Source organism: Narcine bancroftii, chromosome 1, assembly GCF_036971445.1.
Source record: "Narcine bancroftii isolate sNarBan1 chromosome 1, sNarBan1.hap1, whole genome shotgun sequence".
NCBI lineage: Eukaryota > Metazoa > Chordata > Chondrichthyes > Torpediniformes > Narcinidae > Narcine > Narcine bancroftii.
In genome coordinates this window covers 79,352,153-79,379,499 of record NC_091469.1, presented here as the reverse complement: position 1 = coordinate 79,379,499, position 27,347 = coordinate 79,352,153, and the positions used below count along the sequence as shown (strand labels likewise).

At 39.7% G+C, this 27,347-nt stretch overlaps 1 protein-coding gene across 1 annotated transcript in view; it reads left to right on the top strand.

Moving 5' to 3' along the window:
- Positions 1-2,968: 2,968 nt before the first annotated feature.
- rorb (RAR-related orphan receptor B) overlaps positions 2,969-27,347 on the top strand; it is a 106,367-nt gene continuing 81,988 nt past the window's right edge. Inside the window, exons 1-4 of the mRNA XM_069896554.1 lie at positions 2,969-3,432; positions 15,639-15,691; positions 16,581-16,666; positions 25,930-26,071. Of these exons, the coding sequence (XP_069752655.1) occupies positions 2,969-3,432; positions 15,639-15,691; positions 16,581-16,666; positions 25,930-26,071 (745 nt within the window). The remainder of the gene's footprint in view (positions 3,433-15,638; positions 15,692-16,580; positions 16,667-25,929; positions 26,072-27,347) is intronic.

Sequence of the window (27,347 nt, the reverse complement as noted above, 5' to 3'; positions counted from 1 at the left end):
AGCAGGTAAAAAGAAATTTCATGTAATATGACACTGTTTTATTACTATGATAATAAATTGAATCTTGAATCTAGGGCCTTGAATTTCTGCAACTGCCAAGATTGTAATTTATCCTCGCTGCCCTCAAATCTGGGTGTGTGGAGCCTGTTATCATTTGCAGCTCCTGGTATTTCAATCTTTCCACAAATCTCTAATTATAGATTTCACCATTTCCTGAGTCTCATCAGATTATATCGTATGTCACCATTAACTTGTCTGCATTTCTCAATATAACTGTTAAAATAGATGACTTGATATCCATTTACTAACTAAACAAGAATTATTGCAATTTTTTTTAGAATACCTTTTGCTTTTTCAGGACATAACATAACATAACAATTACAGCACGGAAACAGGCCATTAGGCCCTTCTAGTCCGCACCGAACCAAACACCCCTTTCTAGTCCCACCTCCCTGCACAATGCCCATAACCCTCCATCTTCTTCTCATCCATATACCTGTCCAACCTTTTCTTAAATAATACAATTGACTCCGCCGCCACTATTTCTCCCGGAAGATGATTCCATACAGCTACCACTCTCTGAGTAAAGAAGTTCCCCCTCATGTTACCTCTAAACCTCTGCCCCTTAATTCTTAACTTATGTCCTCTTGTTTTAATCTTTCCTCCTCTTAACGGAAATAGTCTATCCACATCCATTCTGTCTATCCCTTTCATAATCTTAAATACTTCTATCAAATCCCCTCTCAACCTTCTACGCTCCAAAGAATAAAGACCCAATCTGTCCAATCTCTCCCCATACTCCAGATGCTTAAACCCAGGCAACATTCTGGTAAACCTTCTCTGCACTCTCTCCACTCTGTTTATATCCTTCCTATAATTTAGCTAAGATTTAGCTTCAGAAGCATTGTATTGCTCGAAGCTGCTCCAATCCAGCATCATACCTTTAACAGAAGGACCATCACACATGGTTTATAGACCTGAGTAAAGTGTACCCTGCATTTCTAGTCAAGATACATGAAGAAAGGGAACTTCTACCCATTGACTGTCTGAAACAATAACATCAGAAGCTGCCACTCTATTAGCTAATGTAATACTGTTTTGACATGGTCCTTCAGCTCCTTAAGCCCTGCTCTACATTCACTTGGTCTGATCTGTAACTCAACTCCATTTATCTATCTTCACCATAGCCCTACAATTCTTACCGAGTATATTCTCCTTTAGTTACATTTTTCCCCTAAGTCTCCAACACTAATGTCTCAGCACATCTAGGAGCTTTTTGACTGGTGAGATCTACAGTGGATCACCTTAACCTGAGGGAATTAAGAGTCATAAAGAAATTCAGAAGTCTGATGAATTAACATCTTGTGGTTTTACAGCATGGAAACAGGTCCTCTGGCCCATCTGGCTCATGGCGACCAAGCTAGTCCCATTTGGCTGCATTTTGCCCATGTCTCTCTAACCCTTTGTTATCCAGTCTAAATGGCTTTAAAATTTCCCCACCTCTTCCACTTCCTCTGGAAGCTCTTTCCATAATTAATGATAGAGTGCTAGTGATCCCATGACACTGTAATTATACTGACCACTAGAAGGAGTCGGAGACTAGTTTGTTGCAGCTTTGGTTGGATTCAAGATGAATGCCACCACTTGGTGTGTTCTTTGGCTAATAAAGTTTTAAAGGAACCCAAGTTTCTTTATTACAATAAAAGAAACATTACATGGAACTAGGAGTGTGTATTGTACCAGGAGTCTGCATACCAGGAGTGGAAAAAAACACCAGGAGTGTGCATAGTGATAATCAGTCTATAGCAGCAGAGAAACGGAAAGTGTGAAGGATCCTGATGCTGTAAATTGGACTGGAAATATAGACCATGAGCATGGGTTATTTAAGAAAAGATTCACTCTGACCTGAAAGACATTAGACTCGATAGCAAACCTGATGCATGGAAGATTGCACTGCTACTTACCATGGCAGGACCTCAAGACACTATAGGTTTTCAATACATTTGTTTTTATTGAGGCAAGGTAAGTTGGACAAGGTTATTGAGATCTTTGATGAATGCTGTTCACCAAAAAAAATGAAACCTTCAAGAGTTATGTGTTTCACTCATATATGCAGCTGCAGGGAGAGAGGTTTGTTACTATTTTTTTAAAGGAATTGAAATTAAAAGCAAGAGCATGTCATTTTGGATCACTGCAAGATTCAAAGATCTGTGATCAAATTGTGTTTGAAGTATTGATAAGAAAGTGAGAGATAGTTGCCGTGAGAGACAGAGCTTGTCTAAGCTGGAGCTGTGAAGATATGCTACACCAGTGAACTAGCTTTTCAACATGCGAAAAAATTCAATGATAGTGCAAAAGCCAGTGAAAATGAAGGCATGGTCATAGGTACACACACACAAAATTCGATATAAGAAACAAAAATATGGAGAGACATTCAATTGCAAATTATGTGTTGCTCAACAGGCACCAAAACAATGCCCCCCCCCCCCCACCATGGAAAAGTCTAATAAGTGCAAAGGGCAATGCAATGTTTTTCCAAAAGGAAACAAAACAGAAGTGAAAGTGTGCACACTATGCACACTATAGAAGAAACTGCTCTCAGTTATACACTGTTCATTGGCATGTTAGTGCAGAAAGACTAGAAACCAACAGACATTGAACAGTATGAACAGATTCGAGCAGGACAAGTGGACTGTGTCATTGCACACAAATGGATCAAATATTCCTTTCAAAATAGACACAAAGGCAAAGGTCAATTTGATCTGTGAACATGACATCAAGGCAATGAAGATAAAGCCATACATCTATGCAAATCCTGTACAGCTCAAAGCCTACAGTGGACAGAGCATCAACACGAGAGTTGAAAGTTAAAGATAAAGAGCACAACCTCAGGTTCACAGTAGTCCCAGATGGACATGAATCACTGCTGGGTGACAAAGCATGTGAAAACTTAAGCCTAGTCAGGACAATGACGCAGAGTGAAACCTACAATAAGAGTTCCACAGAGATAGCTGTGAATCTCCATGTGAATCTGATCACTCTATCTGACATGAAATACAAGCAGATCTCAGCTGAAACAGAAAAGGACATAGTTCTACAGAAGGTCATCAAGAATCTGAATGAAGAACGACCTAGAGGTGGATGTCAGCCATACTATAACATTAGAAGTGAGCTGAGTGTTGTCAATGGGCTTCTATTCAGACAGAGCAGAATTGTCATTCCTCAATCACAGCAACAAGAGATGCTGAAAAGGTTGCATGAGAGGCATCTTGGAATGGAAAAATGCAAGAGGAGGGCCAGAACTGCTGTTTATTGGCCAGGGATAAATGCTGAAATTGACAGGATGGTTTCCAGCTGCAAGACCTGTTTTAAACATCATGCAAAGCAGACAAAGGAACCCATGATAATAACTGATTTACCAGTGGAACCATGGTAGAATATTGGGACTGATCTGTTCCACATGAATGGAAATAGTTAATTGCTGGTTATTGATTATCTATCAAACTATCAGGAGTTTTTGCTGCTTCCTAATATGTCTGCTGCCTGTGTGATCCAATATATGAAATCGATCTTTGTAAGATATAGAATTCCTCAAATTGTCTAGTGTGGCAATGGACCATACTACAGCTGTAAAAAATTCCAGAACTTTGCTGAAGAGTATTATTTTTGACATGTAACTTCAACTCCTCTCCATCCAGAGTCAAAGGTAAAGCTGAGAAAGAAGTTACAGATCTTCACCTGTTAAACATGGCATGTCACCAACTGAGCTCCTTATGTGACATAGAATACGCACCACACTTCCTTACTCTGCAGACTCAAACAAGAACAGAGATGTCAAGGATGTCAAACAGAAACAAAAATGACTATAATAGAGACAAAAAGCAAACTATGACAAGTCAGCAAGAAGCCTAGGGCCACTGGCACAACATGACACAGTGAGACTCAGAGATTCCAACACTTGAAACACAAAGGCCACTGTTCAGGAGGAAGTAAATCCAAGATCGTACACTGTCAGACCAGAGCATGGTCAAATACTGAGGAGGAATTGAAAGAGCCTGCTGAAAATGCAAGAAGCACTGCAAGAACAGACAAATGCAGGAGATCCTGCCTGCACAGCAACAGAGGAAACACCACCAGTGCTAGACAGTAGTGGACAGCAGAGCCTGTATTGAGAAGATCCACATGCATTACAAAGCACCTGACAGACTGAATCTCTAAACGAAAAAGAACTGCATGCTTAAAAAGTTTGTGCTGATGATGTTGTATTTACATTTGTATTGAACTTTTAATTGAAATGAATACTGTATTAGTGTGTCATGTTGTTAGATTAAATATTTCAAGGAAAGTGGATTTAATGATAGAGTGCTAGTGATCCTCCTGATCACTAGAGGGAGTTGGAGACTAGTTTGTTGCAGCTTTGATCAGATTCAAGATGGATGGTTCCACATGGTGTGAGTTCTTTAGCTAATAAAGTATAGTTGTTTTAAAAGAAAAGAAACATCAAACCATAGAGCACACATGTCAAACTCTGGCTCGCGGGCCATAATTATATTTGGCCCGCAAGATCATTTCAATAATGTATTAGAGGTGGCCCGCTGGCCGCCGCGCCAGTATAGCGCATGCACAGCTAATACTATAAATCCCAGAATGCATTGGCGTCAGCCCACTACCTCGGCCTGACCTCGCCAGGACCGTTGCCCACTCCCCCTCCCTGCTGCAGGCCGACCCGCGACTCACGGTGACGGGGCCGCTGATCCGCCGAGATGCCGCCCTGCAGCGAGAGCCGATGCCCCCGCACTGTCGTGTCCCCCCCACCCGCCCCCCCCACCGCAGCGCGGCCTGACCAGTGTCAGGGGAAGCCAAGGCCGCTTCCCAGTGCCCGGAACCGGAGGCCTCGGGCCTGACCTCGCCAGGACCATTGCCCACTCCCCCTCCCTGCCGCAGGCCGACCCGTGACTCACGGTGACGGGGCCGCTGATCCGCCGAGATGCCGCCCTGCAGCGAGAGCCGATGCCCCCGCACTGTCATTGTCCAACCCGATCGCCCGCAAACCCCGCCCTCCCGCACACAGGCCTGAGTAAGTATTATGAACTTTAATCTCAGGATAAAACGATCTTCCAATAGTTTCATGTCACAGTGATAAATATTTTCCTGGTTAAAAAAGGTCCAGCACCTGGATACAAGCTCATTAGGCATAAAACTTGAAAAGTGTGTAAATCAAAGGATATCTGTACCAATGGAAAAAGGGCATGGCAAATAACCCTGCTAGAGTTCATGCCCACAATCAGTCACCCATTTGATTGTTTCAGGAATCATGTTATTCTCCCACATTCTCAATAGCCCTCAGATTTTACTATTCGACAGCACACTAGCAACATTTGACAAATCCTCTATAGAGAAATATTATTGATTGAATATTTTATTTCTCATTTGTTAATGCTTCTGGAAAGAGTTTATCCAAAACTATTATTAAACATTTATTTTAATAAGAAAATGTTTAACATTACATATGTTGAAAGAAGAGAAAACATGCAGATGTTGTTGAAAATTTTCAATAAATATTTAGTTCGGTCCTCGACTTAGTCCAAGTTTTTAATTTTGGCCCTCCGTGAATTTGAGTTTGACACCCCTGCCATAGAGCCACTATCCTCTGTGTGATAAAAATGCATTAAATGGTTTCCATCTTATCTTTGATCCATGGTCTTTAGTTTTAGATTCCCATGCCCTGGGAATCTATCCTATGGAAAATAAAGAGAAATGGTTTTAAAAGATTCAGCGAAGTTTTACCAGCTTGATTTTTACAAAAATTGCTTTATTGCATAAAGAGAGATTCATTTGTCTTGGACTATGGGGAGGTGAGGTGTATTTTTTTACACTGAGAGTGGTCAATATCTGGAATGTGTTACCACAGAAGATGGTGGAATCAGAAAAAAAAGTGCTACACTTATGATCCACTTAAATTGGCAAAGTTTGGTACAGAATGGGGAAATAGGATTTGTTTAAATGGGCCAAAATAATCAGCTTGAATGTGTTGGGTCAAAAATCCCTTTCCTGTGCTGACAACTCTTTAACTCTATGATCTTCAGTTTGGAAGAATGAGAGATGATCTAATTGAAAGGCACACAGTTCTTAAGAGCATGACAGGGTAGATGAAGACTTGATGTTTTCCCCAGCAAGGATGGACATAATTTGGCTATTCAGAAAAGGTAGAGAAGTTATTTTGTCATCCATGGACAATGAATTGTTGGAAGGTCTACACAAGATGATAGTTAATACTTTGTCGTTGAATAAATTCAAGGCAAATTTCAATTGACTTTTTAAATGTTAAGGAAATCAAGGAATATAGAGTCCGTTACTGAATGGTGGAGTTGGTATGAGGGGAGAATGAGAATCTCCTCCATCTATTCTTAAATCTTAAAACAGTAGAGGAGAAGGTAGATGTCATTGCATCAAAGATTTGTGTTGAATTCATGTGTGTTACATCAAACAGGAGAAGTAAAACAAAATGACTATCAATGAAAAGTCATGTTCAGAAACAATGGAACTTCAATGTTTCAAATGGAGCAGATAGATTTATTTGCATATTTTAACAGTTTTTGTGATGTTACAAAATTATTTATGCATTTGATGGTCAATTAATGTACAAATTCAACATCATAAAATTAAAAGGGTGTGTTAATGAGCTTAGTAAATTGACCAGCAGTTTCTGGAGTTTCACAATCTTCAGTTTTTACAGGCAATTTGCAGATTGATAGCAGTGTGTGTCATTTTTCCAGCAAAACCTGACTCGCCACTTCTTTTAACATTCACTCATGTTTGCACCTGTACCCTAATTGTTCAGGTGTCGCACAAAGAACACCGTGTTTTTGCCTCTGTATGTTTGATTGATAAACATGCTCGCAATTGCCTGGCTTTAAACCTCAGTAGTGGCTAACTGCTTCCAATGCACTCATCAAAAAAAAATGCACCAATAGAAAGATATCTGTAAAAATCAAACTTGCAGAAGTGTTTTCTCTGTAGCTAACTTACCTGCAAATGACAGCAAAAGGGACAGGAAAGGAATTGAAAGCAGCAGTGATGGCAGAATTGTCCAGACACCCCCATCTTATTAATATGGGAATGGTACAGTCCATCTCTTTAATAATTCTTCCTTTTTAATACTATTATGGTATTACACTGGTTATCAAGAGGATCGTTTTGTCTGTCAAGAAGAAGGGGCTGGTATTTTGTGCCATTGTTCTCACTTTAGCAACTGTCAGACACATCAGAAGATGAAAACTGAAGTTATAAGTAAGTAGAGGACATTCCATCAAAGATTAGTGTTGAATGTAAGTGTGTTACGTCAAAAGTTTAGATGGTATAAGTAAAGGATTATTTTCTAAATAGTTGGGCATATAATGATTATTTGTATATTTTTATTTTATTTGTTGTTTTGTCATTTAATTGTTAATAATGTTTATAAAGCCAATGTATTTGAATGATCACATTCATTCAGATTCCTTATCCATGACTATAAAATGACCCTGACACCTTTGACTAACTTATTTCAACAAAATGTTACTTGAGGAAACTCGTTAAATAATGAATATGTAGCCAGAGATTTCCTGACAAATGTTACATATTAAACTGCATCTTGACATGGACCTGTAGTGAGCAAAGGTATTTAGGATTAGATTTTAATCTGTTTTTTTTTAAATGTGCTGTATCAGCAGTAGCAGATTTGGTTTTGCTTTTAATCTGTAACCATTTCTTTTTATTACATTTATAACATTCTGAGATGACAAAAGATTTTGAAAAAATTGATTATTTTAGTTAATGCTATCTCAATCTCACCTCTTCAACCCAGACTCTTCAATGATACATAATTTGTACTGGGAATGTCTTCATGAAAAAGTATATGCCAAACTTTTTTTTTAGATAGTTGTTACAAAGATTTAAAAAATTCTTTAAAATACAGCCTCACCCCAAATAACATTTACTTGTTGCAATTTTTATCTGCTTCCACTCACTTTTCTTACATGGGCATGGCAAGTAAATGCTCTTCCATGAAATCTATGGCTTGTAAACAAAAATGAATTTTTATCTTTTGCGTCCAATAAATAGTTACGATAACAAATAAACCAGGATTTTAAAATATGATTCTTTGATTTCACGAGACAATTCTTTAACCTTGTGTGACCTTTTTGAAAGGCCTGTGAAAGCAATTTGCATATTACAGCATTCCTGTAGAATGTAATAGGTGACCGGAATACTAAACAGCGTTTTCATTCTACACCAACAAATTTATAATTGCAAGCAATAAATGGTCCTAGTTATCTAAGTCCAAAGAAATTATGTCAGGGCAAACCTAATTAGCCCCTTTACATCTAGTTTGGTCATTATTTCACTTGCATCTGTTGATTACAATTTCACCTTGCCCTATTTATGATATGATTTTATGAGATATTGACTGTGTCGTATTAACTGTAAGCGAATGTTATAAAATTGTTGAAGCATCAAGATAATAGACATAATGGTCTGGTTCTGTTCTGTGGAAAATAGGCAGTTCCCAGGCTAAAGCCTTGTTTTGTAATATGTTATTTGATTTTTGTTTTCTTTCCAAGAATTTAGCCAATAAAGCTATGTTGTCAAGGCTTCTTTCCCTGTTCACCCCTCCAAGTACAGTATGTCCTTTCTGTCTTCTTACTCTTTGTGCATTTACACTTTCCTTATGCTCCTACCCGGCTGCCACCAGCCACCTATTAAAAGCCCTTATGAAAGAGCTTGCAGCATTTTCCTCTGTTAAGATCATTTAATAGGTGCAGCCTTGTTCTTTGTTTGGAAAGATAAACACATGAGATTTGTCAGAGCCATTTGCAGTCAAGACCAGAAGTTAAAAATATTGATAAAATTTGCTACCAGATTATGGATCACTGACAGGTTATCACATTTAGCGCAAGATTTCATCTTGGGCGGGAGAAGAGAGAAATATTGTTTTTCACTGTAATATAAAGAAGTTTATTCATTACAATGACAGTGACAAGAATTAAACAGGGATGTTTTGTTAACCTGCATTTGATTTTTTTTGCTTCAAATTATATTTCATTGTTGCGCTTGATATTTGATATGCTTTTGTATAGTTGTTCATGAATTCTGTTGGTATTGCTTTTTGACCTGGGTAATCACTGTTACTTTTAAGAGAGCAGGAATTAAATTGGGACAGAGGGAATGTCCAGAAAGGATATATGAGAACTTGGAAAGAAGAAATGGGTGATCACTTTGATGGGACTGTACTCCGGGCCTCACAATAGCCATTAGGAATTAAAGGAGCAAATATGTTTGGAGATCACAAGAATACTAGTAATAGGGCTGTAATTATAGGTGATTTTAACTTCCCACTTATTGACTGGGACTGCCATGGTGAAAAGGTTTGGATGGGATGGAATTTCTTGAGTATGTCCAGAAAACTTTTCTTTAGCAATGTATAGATGGTCCAACTAGAGAGGAAGGTAGGACAAGTAACTGAAGTGTTAGTAGGGGAGCACTTTGGGACAGGCTACAAGCTCTAGGCCTCTGTACCCCACTCTGCAATTGGATCCTTGACTTTCTCATCTGAAGACCATAGTCAGTACGAATTGGAAACAACATCTCCTCACTGATCATCCACACAGGCGCACCACAAGTTTGCATACTTAGCCCACTGCTTGTCTCGTTATATACCCATGACTGTGTGTCCAGGCACAATTCCAAACCCATCTACAAGTTTGCCGATGACACCACAGTTGTTGGCAAAACTACAAATAGCGATGAGGAAGGGAGATAGATTAGCTTGTTGAATAGTGTAACAACAACAACCTTGCACTCAACATCAGCAAAACCAAGGAGATGATTGTTGACTTCAGGAGGAAATCAGGGAAACACGACCCAGTCCTCATCGAGGGCTCAGTAGTAGAGAGGGTCAAGGACTTTATATTCCTGGGTATCAACATCTCCGAGGATCTATCCTGGAGCCTCCATGTTGATGCATTCACAAAGAAGGCTCACCAGAGGCTATAGATTGTGAGGTGTCAGAGAAGGTTCAGTAAGTCACCGAAAACTCCTCAAAACCTCCACATGCATACTGTGGAAAGCATTTGGGCTGGTTACATCATTGCCTGGTACAGAGGCGCCAACTCTCAAGACAAGAATAAACTCCAGATGGTTGATAACTCAGCCTGCGACATCACAGGCACCAGATTTCATTCCATCGAGGACATCTACACGAGGTGGTGTCTTAAAAAGCAGCCTCTATACTCAAAGACCCCGCCACCCAGGTCATGCCTTCTTCACTCTGCTACCAACGGGAAAAAGGTACAGGAGCCTAAAGTCTTGAGGTGCATAAGGGTGGATTAATGTTCATATCCCTGGATCCTGACTAGAGATATCCCAGAACATTGTTAAAAGCAAGAGTGGGGGCAATTACTGAAAGAATTGTATCCTACTTAGCAACAGCTGAGTTACCAGAGGTCTGGAGGGTGGCTAATGTTGTATCTTTATTTAAACAGATGGTGGTAGGTATATGAAATGAGCTACTAAAGGAGGTAGTAGAGGTAGGCACAAGAACAACACTTAAAAGCGTTTGAACAGATACATAGATGAGAAAGATGTTGAATATCGATCATACATGGACAAATGGGGTTAGTGTTGATTGGCTTCTTGATCAGCATGGGCATTTTTGGACAAATATCTGTGTTCTGTATAACTATGAATTTATGAAAATCAAGTTTAAATCTAGAGGAGGGGAAAACTATTGGAAAGGATACTTGAAGATTGGATTTATGCGCATTTGGGAAGTCATGGTCAGATTAAGGGAGAGTTAACATGGACTTTATGAGGGGTAGGTCATGAAATCCAATTTGATTGAAGCTTTGAGGAGTTTGTGGCCATTGGAATCGCAGTGGACACAATGAAATAACCACACAATGTGTTTCTAGAGTGAATCAAATGGATGTACACTTCATCACCCACCAACCTTTTAAAAGCCAGAATCATGCGCTCGACACATGCTGGCGTCATCACGCACTGACATCACATGGCCAGTTTGATGCCTCCTGGGAGTGGTAGTGCCGCCGTAGCGCCACTATGGCTGACAGATGAGGGTAGGGTACTGGATGTTGTACACATAGGTTTTAGTAAAGCAACTTCCCTCTTTGTACACTGATTCAATGAACAAAGATCTTGCTGAGACCCATATCACTGGCATTTATTGTAAGTTCTGAGATCCAGAACACTACACAAGGAGCAAGTACAACTAATGAAACCCATCTCACAAGTGAAGTGGAGATTCAGGATGAGAATGGAAACAATGAAGGATACCTAACAGCTGTGGCAGGGCTTAAATGATGTAACTGCTACAAAGCCAAATCCAGTGCAGTTGGAGACCCCAAAGCTTCACTCCCAGATGACCTTAATACTTTCTATGCCCGATTTGACCACCAGAACAAGGAAGAAAACTGTGCAGTCCCATGACCCCTAATGATCTTCCAAAGTCAGTACCTGAAGATTATGTGTGGGCTGCCTTCTAAAAAGTAAATTCAGGAAAGCTTTCAGTCCAGATGGAGTACCTGGCTCAGTATTGAAAGCCTGGCCAATGTATTCACAAAAATATTTAACATCTCACTCAGACAAGGCATTGTACCCACCTGTTTTAAACAGGCCTCAAACATATCAGTGCCCAATAAGAGTGTGGTAACCTGCCTAAATGTCTACTGACCAGTGGCACTCGCATCCAGAGTGATGTAGTGTTTTAGTGATGTAGGCTGATGTTGAAGCTGTCTGAGCAGCGACAGCAACAAATCTACAGCAGATGCCTTCTCATTGGCTCTACACAAAGCCCTGGAACACCGGGACCAAAAGGTGCATGAATCAGGATACACTTTATTGATTACATTTTAGCACTCTCATCCCCTTAAAACAGATCAATAAACTCAAGACCTGGGACTCTATACCTCACGTAATTGGATCCTGGATTTCCTCAACTCCAGACCCAAATCAGTGCAGATTAGTAATAAACTCTCCCCCGCAATCTCCATCAATACCGGAGCTCAACCATGCAGTGTACTTATCTACCTGCTCTAATCGCTTTACACTCATGACTGTGTGACTTGGTATGACAACAACACCATCGAAAAAATTGCTGACGATACCACGTGGGTTATATAAAAGGGACAATGAGTCAACAGACAGGAAGGAGATTGAAAACTTGGTTAATTGGTGTATAAACACCACCCTTGCACTCAATGTCTCCAAAAACCAATCAGCTGATTGTGGACTTGAGGAAGGGAAAGACAGAGGTATAAAATCCATTGATAATTGGGGGATCAGAGGTGGTGAGCAAATTTAAGTTCCTGGGAGTCACTATCTTGGAGGACCTTTCCTGGACATAGCATACTAATGTCATCGTGAAGAAAACACTTCATTGCCTCTACTTTCTCAGGAGTTTGCAGAGGTTCAGTATGACATCAGAAACCTTGTCAAATTTCTGCAACTATATCACAGACTGGTATGGGGACATCAATACATCTGAACAGAAAGCCCTGCAAAAGGTAGTGGACACAAACCAGTATATAGCAGGCAATATTCTCCCCACCATCGAAAATATCTACAGAGAACAATGCCATTAGAGACCAGCAGCAATCATCAAGGATCCATGCCACTAAGGACATGCCCTTTTCTCACTGCTGCCATCAGGAATAAGGTAAAGGTGCCACAAGACTCATTCCATCAGGTTCAAGAACAGTTGCTAACCATTCACCATCAGACTCCTAAACAACAGGCTCTTTCAGAGACTCATTTAAGGACTCTAACTTTACACATGATTTATTACTGAATATTTATTTTTCCAGCTCATGAACATTTCTTCCTTTGTTTATATTTTTCTCTTTTGAATATGTATAATTTTCTTGAGTACAGTGTACATTTACCAAAAACTAGAAATTCTACCTGGCCTGCTGGAAAAAGAATATCAAAGTTATATGTGATATAACGCATGTATTCTAACCATGAATCTAAACTTTGAACTTTTTTGGAGGTACAGATGGAATCCAAGGTGAGTTAATAATTTGGATATAAATTTGGCTGGCCCATACATGACAAAGAGTAGTAGTACCCAAAAACATCTTCTTCCCCTCCACCATCAGATTTATGAGTGGAAAATGTACCACAAACTCTTCCTCATTTTTAGTCTTCTTTTGAATTTATTTATTTATTTTATTTTAAAATGTAACTTATAGCATGTAGAGCACGTCGAAAGAATCAAAGACTTGTTGATCCGAACCAAGGCTTTTATTAACAAAAGACTGGAGCGTATCACATGTAGGTCGACCAGTCCAGATGGATCTGGGTCTGGCTAGGAGCAACACTTTAAGACCTGCCAGTAGGCATGGCTATGCTCTCAGCCAATCACAACCATCCTATACTACAATATTCACATATATACATCAGTGATAGAATCCGTACCATCACATAGCAATTTTGCATTTGTAATGCTGCTGCAAAACAACAAATTTAGTGATCTCTTCATGAGTATAAATTCTAATTCTGTAAGTGTATTATTCAGGCTGGAGAGATTGATGTTAGGTAGGTGATGGGGGTGGAAAAGCCAGGAGATGATAGGTAGAGAAAGACGGGAGGGGTCATCGATGATGAAGGGGGAAGGGATGACTAGGTAGATGGAGGAATTGGGAAGACAGGAAAAGGGTGAGGAGAAAGAAAAGGTGAGCAGGTTTAGTGGAAGCCAGTAAAATCAATATAAAACCATCTGGCTGGAGGGTGCCTAGATGTAAAAAAAGGGTTGTTCCTCCAGTCTGCAGGTGGTGAGGGTGGGACAGTATATAAGGCCATGGACAGACATCTAACCGCTGGAGTGTGGCTAAAAATTGGCCATTGGGAGGTCGCAATGGTTGCGAAAGGAGCGGAAGTGCTAAGCGAAACAATCTCCCAGTCTGCAACCGGTCTCTCTGATATAGAGAATGCCACAAAGGGTGCACTGGATTAAGGAAATAAGTCCTCTGGGGGTACAAATGAAGTGTTGCTTCACTTGAAAGGCCTGTTTTGTGCCCTGGACCATGGTGAGGGAGGATGTGTGGGCACAAGTGTTGCAACTCCTGCAGGCACAGGGGAAGGTGCCGGGGGTGCGATGGGTGGGGAGGGATAAGTGCATGAGGGAATCATGGAGGGAGCAGTCCCTGCAGAAGCCCAAGAGAGGAGGATAAGGAAAACTGTCTGGTGGAGGGATCCTGTAGTAAGTGCAAGAAACTTTGGACGATAATGTGTTGGATACGGAGTGGTAGGTGAGGAGGAAGGGGATTCTATGTTTGTTGCATCTGGGGCAGAGGGGGCCAGAGCAGATGAGCAGGAAATGGAGGAGAGGCAGGTGATGGCTGAGTTGATGGTGGTGGAAGGGAAGGTACGTTTGTGGCAGAAGGCAGATATTTTGGAAGATCTGGACTGGAAGACCTTATTTATACAGATGCAGTGGAGGTGGAGAAATTGAGAGAAGGAGATGAAATCCTTGTAGGGGACAGGTTGCGAGGAGGTGCAATCAAGGGAGTTGGAGGGTTTCTAGTATATGTCGGTGCCCAGCTTGTCTCCTGAGATGGAGACAGAGAGATCCAGGAAGGGGAGAGCATTGTTGGAGATGGACCAGGTGAGTTTGAGATCAGGGTGGAAGTTGTCCGCCAAGTGGATGAAGTTGACATCGGAGCTGAGACAGCTCCGATGTAGTCGTCGATAAACCAGAGGAAGAGTTGAGGGGTCTTGCCTGCGTAGGCTCACTGCATGGATTGCTCCACAAAGCTGACAAACAGGCAGGTGTAGCTGGGACCCATGTGGTTACCCATGGCTACTCCTTCAATTTGGAGGAAATGAGATGAGTTAAAGGAGAAGTTGCTTAAAATGAGGACAAGTTCTACCAGGTGGAGATGGGTGGTGGTAGAGGGTGACTGGTCAGGTCTTTGGTTGAGTGTGTGTGTGTGTGTGTGTGTGTGTGTGTGTGTGTGTGTGTGTGTGTGTGTGTGTGTGTGTGTGTGTGTGTGTGTGTGTGTGTGTGTGTGTGTGTGTGTGTGTGTGTGTGTGTATGCATGTATGGGTGGGTGGGTGGGTGGGTGGGTGGGGGGGAGAAGAGATGTATAAAGGAGTTAGATATTCATTGTGAAGATGAGGTGGTCTGGTTCAGGGAATCTGAAGTAATTGAGGCAGTGGAGAGATGGATGGGTTAGTAAGTTTGCAGGTGATACAGAGGTTGGAGGAGTTCTGGATAGTGTAAAGGGCTTTCAAAGAATGCAACAGGATATAGATCAGTTGCAGGAATGGACAGAGATAGAGCAAATGGAATTTAACCCAGACAAGTGTTAAGTGTTGCATTTTGGGAGGTCAAGTATAAGGGAAATGTGTATGGTCAATGGCAGGACACTTGAGCATTAATATATAGAGGAATCTGGGGGTCCAGATCCATGGCTCTTTGAAAGAGGACATGCAAGTAGATAAGGTGATAAAGAAGACAGATGGTATGCTTAGCTTCATGGGAAGGGTATTGAGTATAAAAGCAAGGAACTTGTATATAAAACTTTGGTATGGCCACATTTAGAATACTGTGTGCAATTGTGTTCATCCCATTACAGGAAGGATGTGGAAGCATTGGAAATGGTTTATCAGAAGGTGTCCTATTTAGAGGGTATGAATTATAAGGACAAATTGGACAAATTTGAGAGTCTGGGTTGTTTTCATCAGAGCAAAGGAGGCTGAGGGAAGACCTGATAGAGGTTTATAAAGCCATTGATAATGTGGACAGTCAAAATCCTTTCCCCAGCATCACATACTGGAGGACATGTGTTTAAGATGAGGACTAAGAAGTTTAAGGTAGATGTAGGGGATCAATATTTAATACAGAGTGTGTCTGGAATGGGCTGCCATATGTAATGGTGGAAGCAGATACAATAATTGTAATAAGTGCATTTTAGAGATGTCTTGATAGACACATGAATATGAAGGGGATGGAGGGATATCCATGAAGTGAAAGCAGCAGTTTTGGACACCATGTTCATCACAGACACATGGGGAAAACGATCTGGTCCTGTGCTATATTGTTCTCTGTTCTTGTTTTATGAAACAGTTTACTCTTCTCAGGTCAATTGTTCATTATATTAGAGCAAAGTTTTCCTGATCTTTTAAGCTGTTGGAGCAAGCCATTATCACATATCTCCTTTTGAATTCATAGACAAACCAATGAAGAGAATTAAAGGAAATAAATACATTATCAAATATATTTTATCTGAACTCTAATTAGTTGTCAGTCAGGATGCACTGACTACTTCTAAAGAAGTGTATGCCATTCTCAATTGAAAAACATTCAATAATTTTGTGTTAGAGCTAAATGCAAAAAGTTCAACGGTAACATGATGACTTAGAAGGATTGATTGATTTCTGAAAAGGCAGGGTAATAAAAGTAGCATATGTGTTTTACACCTTTCACATTGCTTAGTTCGATAATGAGGTGTTGTCCGAAGATACAATCTTTCTGTCTTTCTCCCTGCCTTGCTAATTCATATTTACACTTTCCTTAGCTCAAATTGAAGTGATACCTTGCAAGATCTGTGGTGATAAGTCCTCAGGGATCCACTATGGAGTCATCACTTGTGAAGGCTGTAAGGTAAGATGATGAAGAATTTTTTTAATCGTATGTAATAGCAAGCTGACTTGAACTAATTTATGTTTTAGCAGGATTATTGAAAACATTGATAGTGTGCTCTTCTGCTTTCAGCGAAATGTGATTTTTGTTCCTATAAATCCAAATCCCTGGATCTTGCAAGGTTGCCACGCAGTTAAGAAGCCATAAGCTGGGTTTCATTAGTTGGGGGATTGAGTTAAGGAGTCATGAGGTAATGTTGCAGCTCTATAAATCTTTCGTAAGACCACACTAAGAATATAGTTCCGTTTTGGTCACCTCATTACAGGAAAGATGTGGAAGCTATGGAGAGGGTGCAGAGGAGATTGGCCTGAATTAGAAAATATGTTTTATGAGGAAACTTTAGCAGAGCTGGGGCTTTTCTCTTTGGGGCAAAGAAGGATGAGAGCTAACTTAATAGAGATCTACAAGATTATGAGAGGCATAGATAAGGTAGACAGCCAGCACCATTTTCTCAGGGTGGGAGTAGCAAACATCAGAGGATATCTGTATAAAGTGAAAGGAGGAAGGTTTAGGGAAATCACCAGGTGTACGTTTTTTTGGTCGTGGGTGCCTTGAATGTACTACCAGAGGTGGTAATGGAGGTGGCAACAATAGGGGCATTAAAGAGACTTTTACACAGACACATGGATGAAAGAAAAGTAGAATAAGGTAGAGACGATTTGTTTTTTTTCGGGTATGTCAGCATAACGTCATGGGCTGAAGAGCCTGAACTGTGCTGTAATGTTCTATGTTTGAAACTTAACATTTAACTGCAGTACAAAATATGAATTGCCTGTTTATGCAGCAAAACATGGTGCTCCAACTCCCTAACCTTGCATTGACGATGCTGGTAGCAAATTTTCCTTGGGCTATAAAATAAATGATTTTATCTGGAGAAGTGAAGTGACACCTTAAGAGACAGCTGTGAGAACCACTTCCATTAGGAGGAGATTACCTGTTTAAGGGCATGCAAACTGAATTGACAGCTTGGCTTTGGAGGACTGGAATTGTGGTGTTCAACTGGTCAGTACTGATTCACAGCCACTGTGGAGAAATAAAAGTCTATATCTGTTGATGGAGAGTTTATCATTACACACATAGTTCGATGTACATATATATCAAAATTCTTACTTTCTGCAATCAAACAATTACTTGTGGAAAAAAAATCTAGAATTGTAAAATTATTGAATTAAATTAAAAGACACAATAATAAGATAGATATAAATATTTGCAGTAATCAAAATGTAAAAAAAAGTGACTGGCAATAGAGCAGAGAGTCAATGATTAGTGTACTAAAGAGAGGTTCAAGAATCTGATAGCTATTGGAAAGAAATATTCTTGAACCTAGAGGTGTTCACTTTCAGACTTCTGCACCTTTGACCCAAAGGTGGCAGTGAGAGAGTTTGTGACCAATGCAGTGGACATTCTTCCAGATGGTTGGTTGCCTTCTTGAGGCAGTGTCTCACATTGAATTCTGCAATGGATGGGAGGCCAGAGGCTGTGATGGACCTGGCTATGTTTACTATCATCTGCAGCCTTCTGTGTTCACATTGCTTATTTTGTTAACAATGAGGAGATGGGCAGCTGAATTCCCAAAGCAGTTTGTGGTGCAACCAGCCACAGTGCGTCTGTAGAAGTTTGATAGATTATTTGATGACATGCCAAATCTTCTCAGACCTCTTAGAAAGTAGAGGCACTGGCATTGGCACTTCTTCACAGTTGCTTTGAGGTGCTGGCTTCAGGAAATGACTTCTGAAACATGGACTCCTGGGAACTTGAAAGTTCTGATTCTCTTCACCTCCTTCCTATTTATGCAAACTAGTTTGTGATCTCTTGGCTTCTCTTTCCTAAAATCAACAATCAGTTCATTTCCTTGGGCTTAAGCGAGCTGCCCACCAGGCTCACCTTACAAAGCCGTCCTGTCCAGAGAAGAAACAAGCCTTCCGTCGCGCATGCAGCCATCTTCAGCGCAAACTCCGGGAGATCCAAAATGAGTGGTGGACTAGCCTCGCCAAACGAACACAGCTCAGCGCGGACATTGGCGACTTCAGGGGTTTCTACGAGGCTCTAAAGGCTGTGTACGGCCCCTCACCCCAAGTCCAAAGCCCGCTGCGCAGCTCAGACGGCAAAGTCCTCCTCAGCGACAAGATCTCCATCCTCAACCGATGGTCAGAACACTTCCAATCTCTTTTCAGTACCAACCGCTCAGTCCAAGATTCCGCCCTGCTCCAGCTCCCTCAACAGCCCCTAAGGCTAGAGCTGGATGAGGTTCCCACCCTGGATGAGACATATAAGGCAATCGAACAACTGAAAAGTGGCAAAGCAGCAGGTATGGATGGAATCCCCCCAGAAGTCTGGAAGGCTGGCGGCAAAACTCTGCATGCCAAACTGCATGAGTTTTTCAAGCTTTGTTGGGACCAAGGTAAACTGCCTCAGGATCTTCGTGATGCCACCATCATCACCCTGTACAAAAACAAAGGCGAGAAATCAGACTGCTCAAACTACAGGGGAATCACGTTGCTCTCCATTGCAGGCAAAATCTTCGCTAGGATTCTACTAAATAGAATAATACCTAGTGTCGCTGAGAATATTCTCCCAGAATCACAGTGCGGCTTTCGCGCTAACAGAGGAACCACTGACATGGTCTTTGCCCTCAGACAGCTCCAAGAAAAGTGTAGAGAACAAAACAAAGGACTCTACATCACCTTTGTTGACCTCACCAAAGCCTTCGACACCGTGAGCAGGAAAGGGCTTTGGCAAATACTAGAGCGCATCGGATGTCCCCCAAAGTTCCTCAACATGATTATCCAACTGCACGAAAACCAACAAGGTCGGGTCAGATACAGCAATGAGCTCTCTGAACCCTTCTCCATTAACAATGGCGTGAAGCAAGGCTGTGTTCTCGCACCAACCCTCTTTTCAATCTTCTTCAGCATGATGCTGAACCAAGCCATGAAAGACCCCAACAATGAAGACGCTGTTTACATCCGGTACCGCACGGATGGCAGTCTCTTCAATCTGAGGCGCCTGCAAGCTCACACCAAGACACAAGAGAAACTTGTCCGTGAACTACTCTTTGCAGATGATGCCGCTTTAGTTGCCCATTCAGAGCCAGCTCTTCAGCGCTTGACGTCCTGCTTTGCGGAAACTGCCAAAATGTTTGGCCTGGAAGTCAGCCTGAAGAAAACTGAGGTCCTCCATCAGCCAGCTCCCCACCATGACTACCAGCCCCCCCACATCTCCATCGGGCACACAAAACTCAAAACGGTCAACCAGTTTACCTATCTCGGCTGCACCATTTCATCAGATGCAAGGATCGACAATGAGATAGACAACAGACTCGCCAAGGCAAATAGCGCCTTTGGAAGACTACACAAAAGAGTCTGGAAAAACAACCAACTGAAAAACCTCACAAAGATAAGCGTATACAGAGCCGTTGTCATACCCACACTCCTGTTCGGCTCCGAATCATGTGTCCTCTACCGGCACCACCTACGGCTCCTAGAACGCTTCCACCAGCGTTGTCTCCGCTCCATCCTCAACATCCATTGGAGCGCTCACACCCCTAACGTCGAGGTACTCGAGATGGCAGAGGTCGACAGCATCGAGTCCACGCTGCTGAAGATCCAGCTGCGCTGGATGGGTCACGTCTCCAGAATGGAGGACCATCGCCTTCCCAAGATCGTATTATATGGCGAGCTCTCCACTGGCCACCGTGACAGAGGTGCACCAAAGAAAAGGTACAAGGACTGCCTAAAGAAATCTCTTGGTGCCTGCCACATTGACCACCGCCAGTGGGCTGATAACGCCTCAAACCGTGCATCTTGGCGCCTCACAGTTTGGCGGGCAGCAGCCTCCTTTGAAGAAGACCGCAGAGCCCACCTCACTGACAAAAGGCAAAGGAGGAAAAACCCAACACCCAACCCCAACCAACCAATTTTCCCTTGCAACCGCTGCAATCGTGTCTGCCTGTCCCGCATCGGACTGGTCAGCCACAAACGAGCCTGCAGCTGACGTGGACTTTTTACCCCCTCCATAAATCTTCGTCCGCGAAGCCAAGCCAAAGAAAAGAATTGGCATTGAGAGCCAGATAGTTATTCTGGCACCAAACAGGTTTTCTATCTCCATCCTGCATTCTGACTCATCATTTCCAGTAATTCAGCCAACAACAGTGGTGTTGTCAGCAAAGTTGGTGATTAAATTGGAGCTGAACTTGGCTTTGACGTCACGGATGTACAAGCAGTCCAGTTGGGGACTTAGCCTGCATCTTTGGACAGTGTGGACGAGGTGATGTGGCAATCCACACTGATTGGAGTTTGTCGATGAGGAAGTCGAGGATCCAATTGTAGAGGAATAAACAGTCCTATGTTTTGGAATTTATAACTGAAGTGAAGGTGACTTTTGCATCAATGCAGTCTTAAGTATATTACATTTAGGTGCAAGTTATGTAATATCGGAGGGTATAAAATTATACCACTATAAGCAACGAATGGGCTAATTTTTAATCAACCTGAACAGCATCTGCAACATACAAAGCAGGAAAGACAGAAAATACATATCAGATGTAGATTATTCCCCAAACTCTTAAAATATGGTTTAAACATTGATCTCTCTCTCTCTCAATGTTATCATAAATTGTCACATTTTTCCTTGTAATTCATCAGATGAATATTTTGGGAACAAAAAAAATGCAGCTAATATGAAAATTCTATCCAGTCTTAGAAGTACATTTATACTCTAGGGATAGCTGTGTGATTCATTTTCCTAAAAGTAGTTTACACTCACAGAGACCTTAATTCTGCTTGAGGGCTGCAAAGTTGTACAGCAATTCGTTAAAAGTGCTGCCTTCAAGGGTCTCTTGGCTGGCCATATGGTTTTTGAAATTACTTCACAAGTAAATTGCACTGAAGTCATAAGATGCAAAATATTTCTGTCCGGCTGTGTGGTACCAGATGTAATTGGTGCAATCTTGTGGTTGCCATTGCCCCTGACTAGAACTGAGCAAAAATATTGCTCTTGCACATGTGATTTCAATATTAATTTTGTACTTGGTATGTCCACATGCATTATCCTATTTGAATGCTTTTGAGTAAAAGGACAAGGCAAGAAAGGAAAAATGAGCAAAGCATTTTTCTTGATTATTGATTCCAGGGTCATTTAATGGTGTTAAAGACATAATAACTGGCAATCATATTTTCAGTCCATAATGTTATTTCCTTAATAACTAATCCTGCTCCAAAATGTGTACATGTAACCGAGATTACATGATTATAGTCATACTAATATCAAGTTCCAATGTCTATTGGGCAATTCAGCCCAATTCTAACTCAATAAACCTATCTCATCCACTTCAGCTTTCTTATTTGAAGCCACCAATTAATGAAAGCAGAATTATGAGTTGTCAAATTATCGTAGCAACAAGAATCATTATAAAATTAGCCAGAGGTATATTGAAGACATAATATATGAGACGCTGCCTCAAAAAGGAAGCCAACATCATAAAGCACTTCCATCACCTGGGCCACAATTTTTTTCTCGCTGCATCCTTTGGAAGAAGATACAGAAAGCCAAAGACCTGCACTTCTGGGTTCAAGGACAATTTTTTTTATCCAATGGCTCTCAAACTCTTGAATCTCTCCTACTATGAGACAAGAAAAATAACTGTGCACTATTGAAATATCTCTTTTTTTCTGGCACTAACTGTAACTGTGATTATTTATGTATTTCTGCTGAAATTTATTATCTCTTCCCATACAAGACTAAGTTAATATATGCTATAGTTGTTGGTATGTCTTGCGTACCAGTTTGGATGCAACAGAAAACTTTGGTGCATATGTGCATTATGCTTATGTGTTGGATAATAAACTCATTAACATTGAGCACTGTTTTATTTTGAAGGCTTCAATGTAAGTTCAATATACACCAAGGAAAATTCCAAGATTAATAAACAGAAACAAATTTTCATGTAAACCTGCCCTATTAGTCAAGATTAGTTGAGTGTTAATATGCTGCTTCTTTGATATATGGATTACATTGTAATCGTTTACTGCACCTTTAACAAGCAGCTTGATATTTTTCATCTCAATTTACTTTTACATTAATTCCTTTGCTGAGACTCTCAGTCTCATCTCATAGATTCATTTACCACCTTCGTAAGGGTACCAATGTCTCCATTAAATATGGAGAAAGATGGCCTTTTAATCTCTTGAAAGTGCTGACATTTCTTTGTGTGTTTGTGTTTAAATGGAATAGCTGATGGATATTGGCAGTCAGATGCTCATTTCAAAGCCAGATTTTTGCTTTAGTCTTGATTCGCTTGATGCTATTTTTATTTATTCTTTTTCCAACCCATGCCCCAACCAGACATAACACAGTTGTAACTCTAGGACTCATGTATTATGCAGTCAGATCATAACTTGTGAAAGATGGTATTATCCAATGCTTTACATCTTTTGCACAATGTCGACAAACCAAGACTTTTGTTTGGTGTTGTGTTCACACCTAAGAAATGTACCTGGCAAGAGTCATAATAATTGAATCTACTCCTCTTATATGTAAAACTTTGGTTATCAGCAGTTGGTTTTCTTTTACTAAGAAAATGAGACACGATATTTATAGTTCTGACAGTTCAATAGAAAGGATAAATGCACCAAAACTTGGGCATTTTACTGGGTGAATGAAGAAACGATATTTGAAAATCAATGGGTCATCAGGTCAGATTTACCTTCAGCTTGCACTTAATCTACAACTGCAAGCAAGACCATTCAATGCCATAATTAATCCACAGTCTATAATGATAGAGACTGATAGATTTTTAGACAGTAAGGAAATCAAAGGATATGCTTTATTAGCACTTGGGTAAAAGACTAGACATGATCTTATTGAATGTCAAAGCAAGCATGAGGGGTCAAATGGCTTATTTCTGGCTTTTTCTTCTGCTCTGTGTTTTTAATAAGTTCTCTCATTCAGTTTCTTTCATCCTGATTTTAACATAGTAGGAGGAGAACAGATGTAAATCAGGAATCCCTTCCAAAAAATAAGTTTCTATCACAGTCGAGGGGGATGGAAATTGTGTGGATTGTAAAAAACATACTCAACTTGAACCTGTCTTTCTTCCCATTAGGTGGGTTATGTTAAAACTGAAACTTGCGTGTGAGCTTTGACAGTGAAATATGATGAATAATTGAACCATAGACTTCCCAGTTTAATTTTATATCAATGTGATTTTATTCTTATCTGGGCATTTTTAAATGCCCATATTTCCCAAAGAATAAAGTCAGCAATTTGACTTAAATCAGCTATTTAGGCAGAAGACAAATCAAAAATGGGAAATAGTTAGATTAAAAAGATCAAAGCCAAATTATTGTACATTTATCTCCTCCTTTCAAAAGAGGTGATGCCAGACAGTGGGGGATGATGGAGTGGATTACTCTATGGAACAATAAGGACTCAAGCTTCAGAAGTTACTCACTTGGGAAGATAACTTCTGATTCATTTTCATTGGGAAAGGGGTACAAAGACATATCAGTTTCCAGCTTGTGCTTAGTTTTTACTGGCATGCAAACCTCAAAATCTTTTCCTACAATTTTGTAAATCAGAATGAAATCTGATTTAAAGCATATGTTTGTTGTTGATGTTCATTTTTTGAAGTACTCATTTTAACTGGGAGTAAACAGTTCCTGATTTCGTTCCACAATCGACTGACTGGAACTTTTATGCAGTGAAATTAGTTCCTTGTAGGAAAAACAAGCATTACCTAACTTCAGGTTTTATTATTGAGCAACTAATATTAGGTATATTACTTTTTTGGATTCATCACAAGAAAAATTTAGGTGCTTCAATGTCAATTTAGGTGCTTCAAGATGGATTAATTTAAAAATTAAATCTACCAAAATGTGTTCTCTTCTTTTGATACTTGGACCACCTTTACCCTTTTTGGCCTCCAAATTAGATGATAATTTTATTGTTAGACATACATTGAGAATCAGGTTTCAATTTAGGAAACATCTTGGGTATATAGATTCTTATTAATTAGTCCTTTTTTAGGTAATTCTATTTTTTACGATAGTTCAAGATATTGGTTTCCAATTTTGATCATATTTAGGTATCCAATCTTTTTTAGATACTTTTACTGACCAAAATCTTGCGTCTTTTGAACAATTATCCACCAAATTTACAATACCTAGACACCACTTCTTTCGTTATTAACAGGTTAAGAGCTTCGTGAATTCTTTAATTTTGAAGCTCCCTGAAGACCTGAAACCTAATATGATAGGGATGATTTATAATTTCAAACCTAACTGTAAAGGGGTGGTATCTTGCCTTTATGACTTGCTTATAAATTCTAGGAATAGTTCCCTAGACAGAATTTTAAAATTATGGGAACAGGAGTTTCAACAGCTATTTTCTGAAACTACATGGGACTCTATTTTGAAGTGAGTGCATTCATTTTCTCTTTGTCCCAGGCTCATTAATGGAGTTTAAGGTAGTACACTGAGCTCACTATTCCAAATTTCAATTAGCTAAATTCTATTCTAATCTCTCTTCTAAATGTGACAAATGTATAACTGAAGAAAGTATACCCTATATCATATGTTCTGGTTATGTCCTTCTCTTTCCAATTTTTAGGAAGGGGTATTTCATAACTTGTCTTCAGTTTTTAATATTATTTTGACTCCAAATCCTTTTCTCGCTCTCTTTCAAATAAATGGGCCAACAGTTTTGATATTGACTGCTTCCCATTCCCATGTAGTTGCCCTTGCTTCCCTTGATCGGATGGAAAGATGTTGTCCCTCCCACTCATACTCAATGATTATCTGATATGATGGCATATCTGACTTTGGAAAAAAAATAATCTTAATTTTGTTTATTTATGTTTTTTTTTCTCAATTATGGTATTTTCAAAATGTGTAAGATTAACTCTTCTCTGGTTTATGACCCGATTGGTTATTTTATTTTTTTTATTATCAGTAGTGGTCTGCTCATGTTAAGCCAATAGCCTCTGAGGGGTGGGGTTAGATAAGCAGAATGGTAGTTTAGAGTTTTTTTAACTAATTTTTAATGTAAAAGGTTACATACAATACCATCTGTATTATTCTATATAGATTTTTTAATATTCTATCTTAATCTCATGTACCCATGCAACAATTATATGATGAAACTATAAAAATATTGAAGGAGAAAGAGAAAAACATAAAAGATTATCACAAAAGTTGATATAATCTACAATCCTCTTTTTGTCCTAGGGATTCTTTAGGAGAAGTCAGCAGAACAATGCCTCTTACTCCTGCCCTCGGCAGAGAAACTGTTTAATCGATCGGACAAATAGGAATCGATGTCAGCATTGTCGACTGCAAAAATGTCTTGCCCTTGGAATGTCTCGTGATGGTAAGAACATGAGAAAATAAGGTCCAGTTTTACTTGGATATGAATTATGAAACATCTCCTAGGAATTGCCACATCTTCCTGGAATATATACCCAGACTGACACGAGTCTCAATCAATCTGGGACAGGAACTAATTTCAATGTAGTAAATGAATAGTTACATTGGATCAACAAGAAATCATCTTTGTGACTAACTTTCTTTTCTTTCCTTTTTCAATATTTTATTGAAATTGAAATTCAAGTCAATAAAAAGATAGAGTACATAAGAATACATATTAAAAGTCAAAATGTAGAAAAATACAGAATACACTACACTCAAAATTTCATCTATGATACCCCAAATTCTTAATCAAGCAGTTTATATTATAGTAATATTTTATTATAAACAGAAAATCTAATCCCACTACCAAAACTGAAGCTGTTTGTCAAAGAAAAGAAAGAGAAAAAAAATTCCATGTTGCTGTAATAAATTACCTTATAAGCCAACACCTCTGCATTAATACCAAATCAAGGATTTTGAAAGCAATTCAAAAAGGGTACCCCACAGTGTTTGAAAATTTAAATTCAAAATGGATATTGAGCATCGAATCTTCTCTAAATTTAAACATGACATGACATCACGAAATCATTGATCTTGTCCTTCTATCTAAAAAACACAACCTGCCTAGCTATAAGAGAAATAAAAGCCAATACATGCAAAGTTATGCTTCTCTCTCCAACAGTACTAAACAAAGCAGTTAAAGGATTAGTCTTAAAATTAACTTTAAAAAGTACAGAAAAAGTTTGAAATACTTCCTTCCATTATATCCCAAGATTCAAACATGTCTAAAACATATGAATTTGTGAAGAATCTCCATTATTGCATCTATCACAACAAGGAGATATATCTGCATAAACGTGAGATAGTTTGACTTTGGACATCTGAACCCTATGGACCAATTTAAATTGTAGGGGAGAGTGGTGAACACATAAAGATGAGGCATTACACAATTTAAAAAATACATTCCAAGTTACTTCAGAGTTTGAAAACTGTAGGTACTGTTCCCAGGCTTTTTTGTTAAATTTTTATCTAAAGGAGCCCCTCTTGTTACCAACAACATATCATAAATATTAGATATTGAACCATATTAAAAAATTGAAAATTAAAAATTACATCTATTAAATTCTTGTCAAAACTCTTAGGAAATGTATGTAATTGAGATGGAAAAAATTCTCTAATATGTAAATAATGAAAAAAAGAGTATTTACTAAGCTATGGTTAACTGGCAGTTGTTCAAA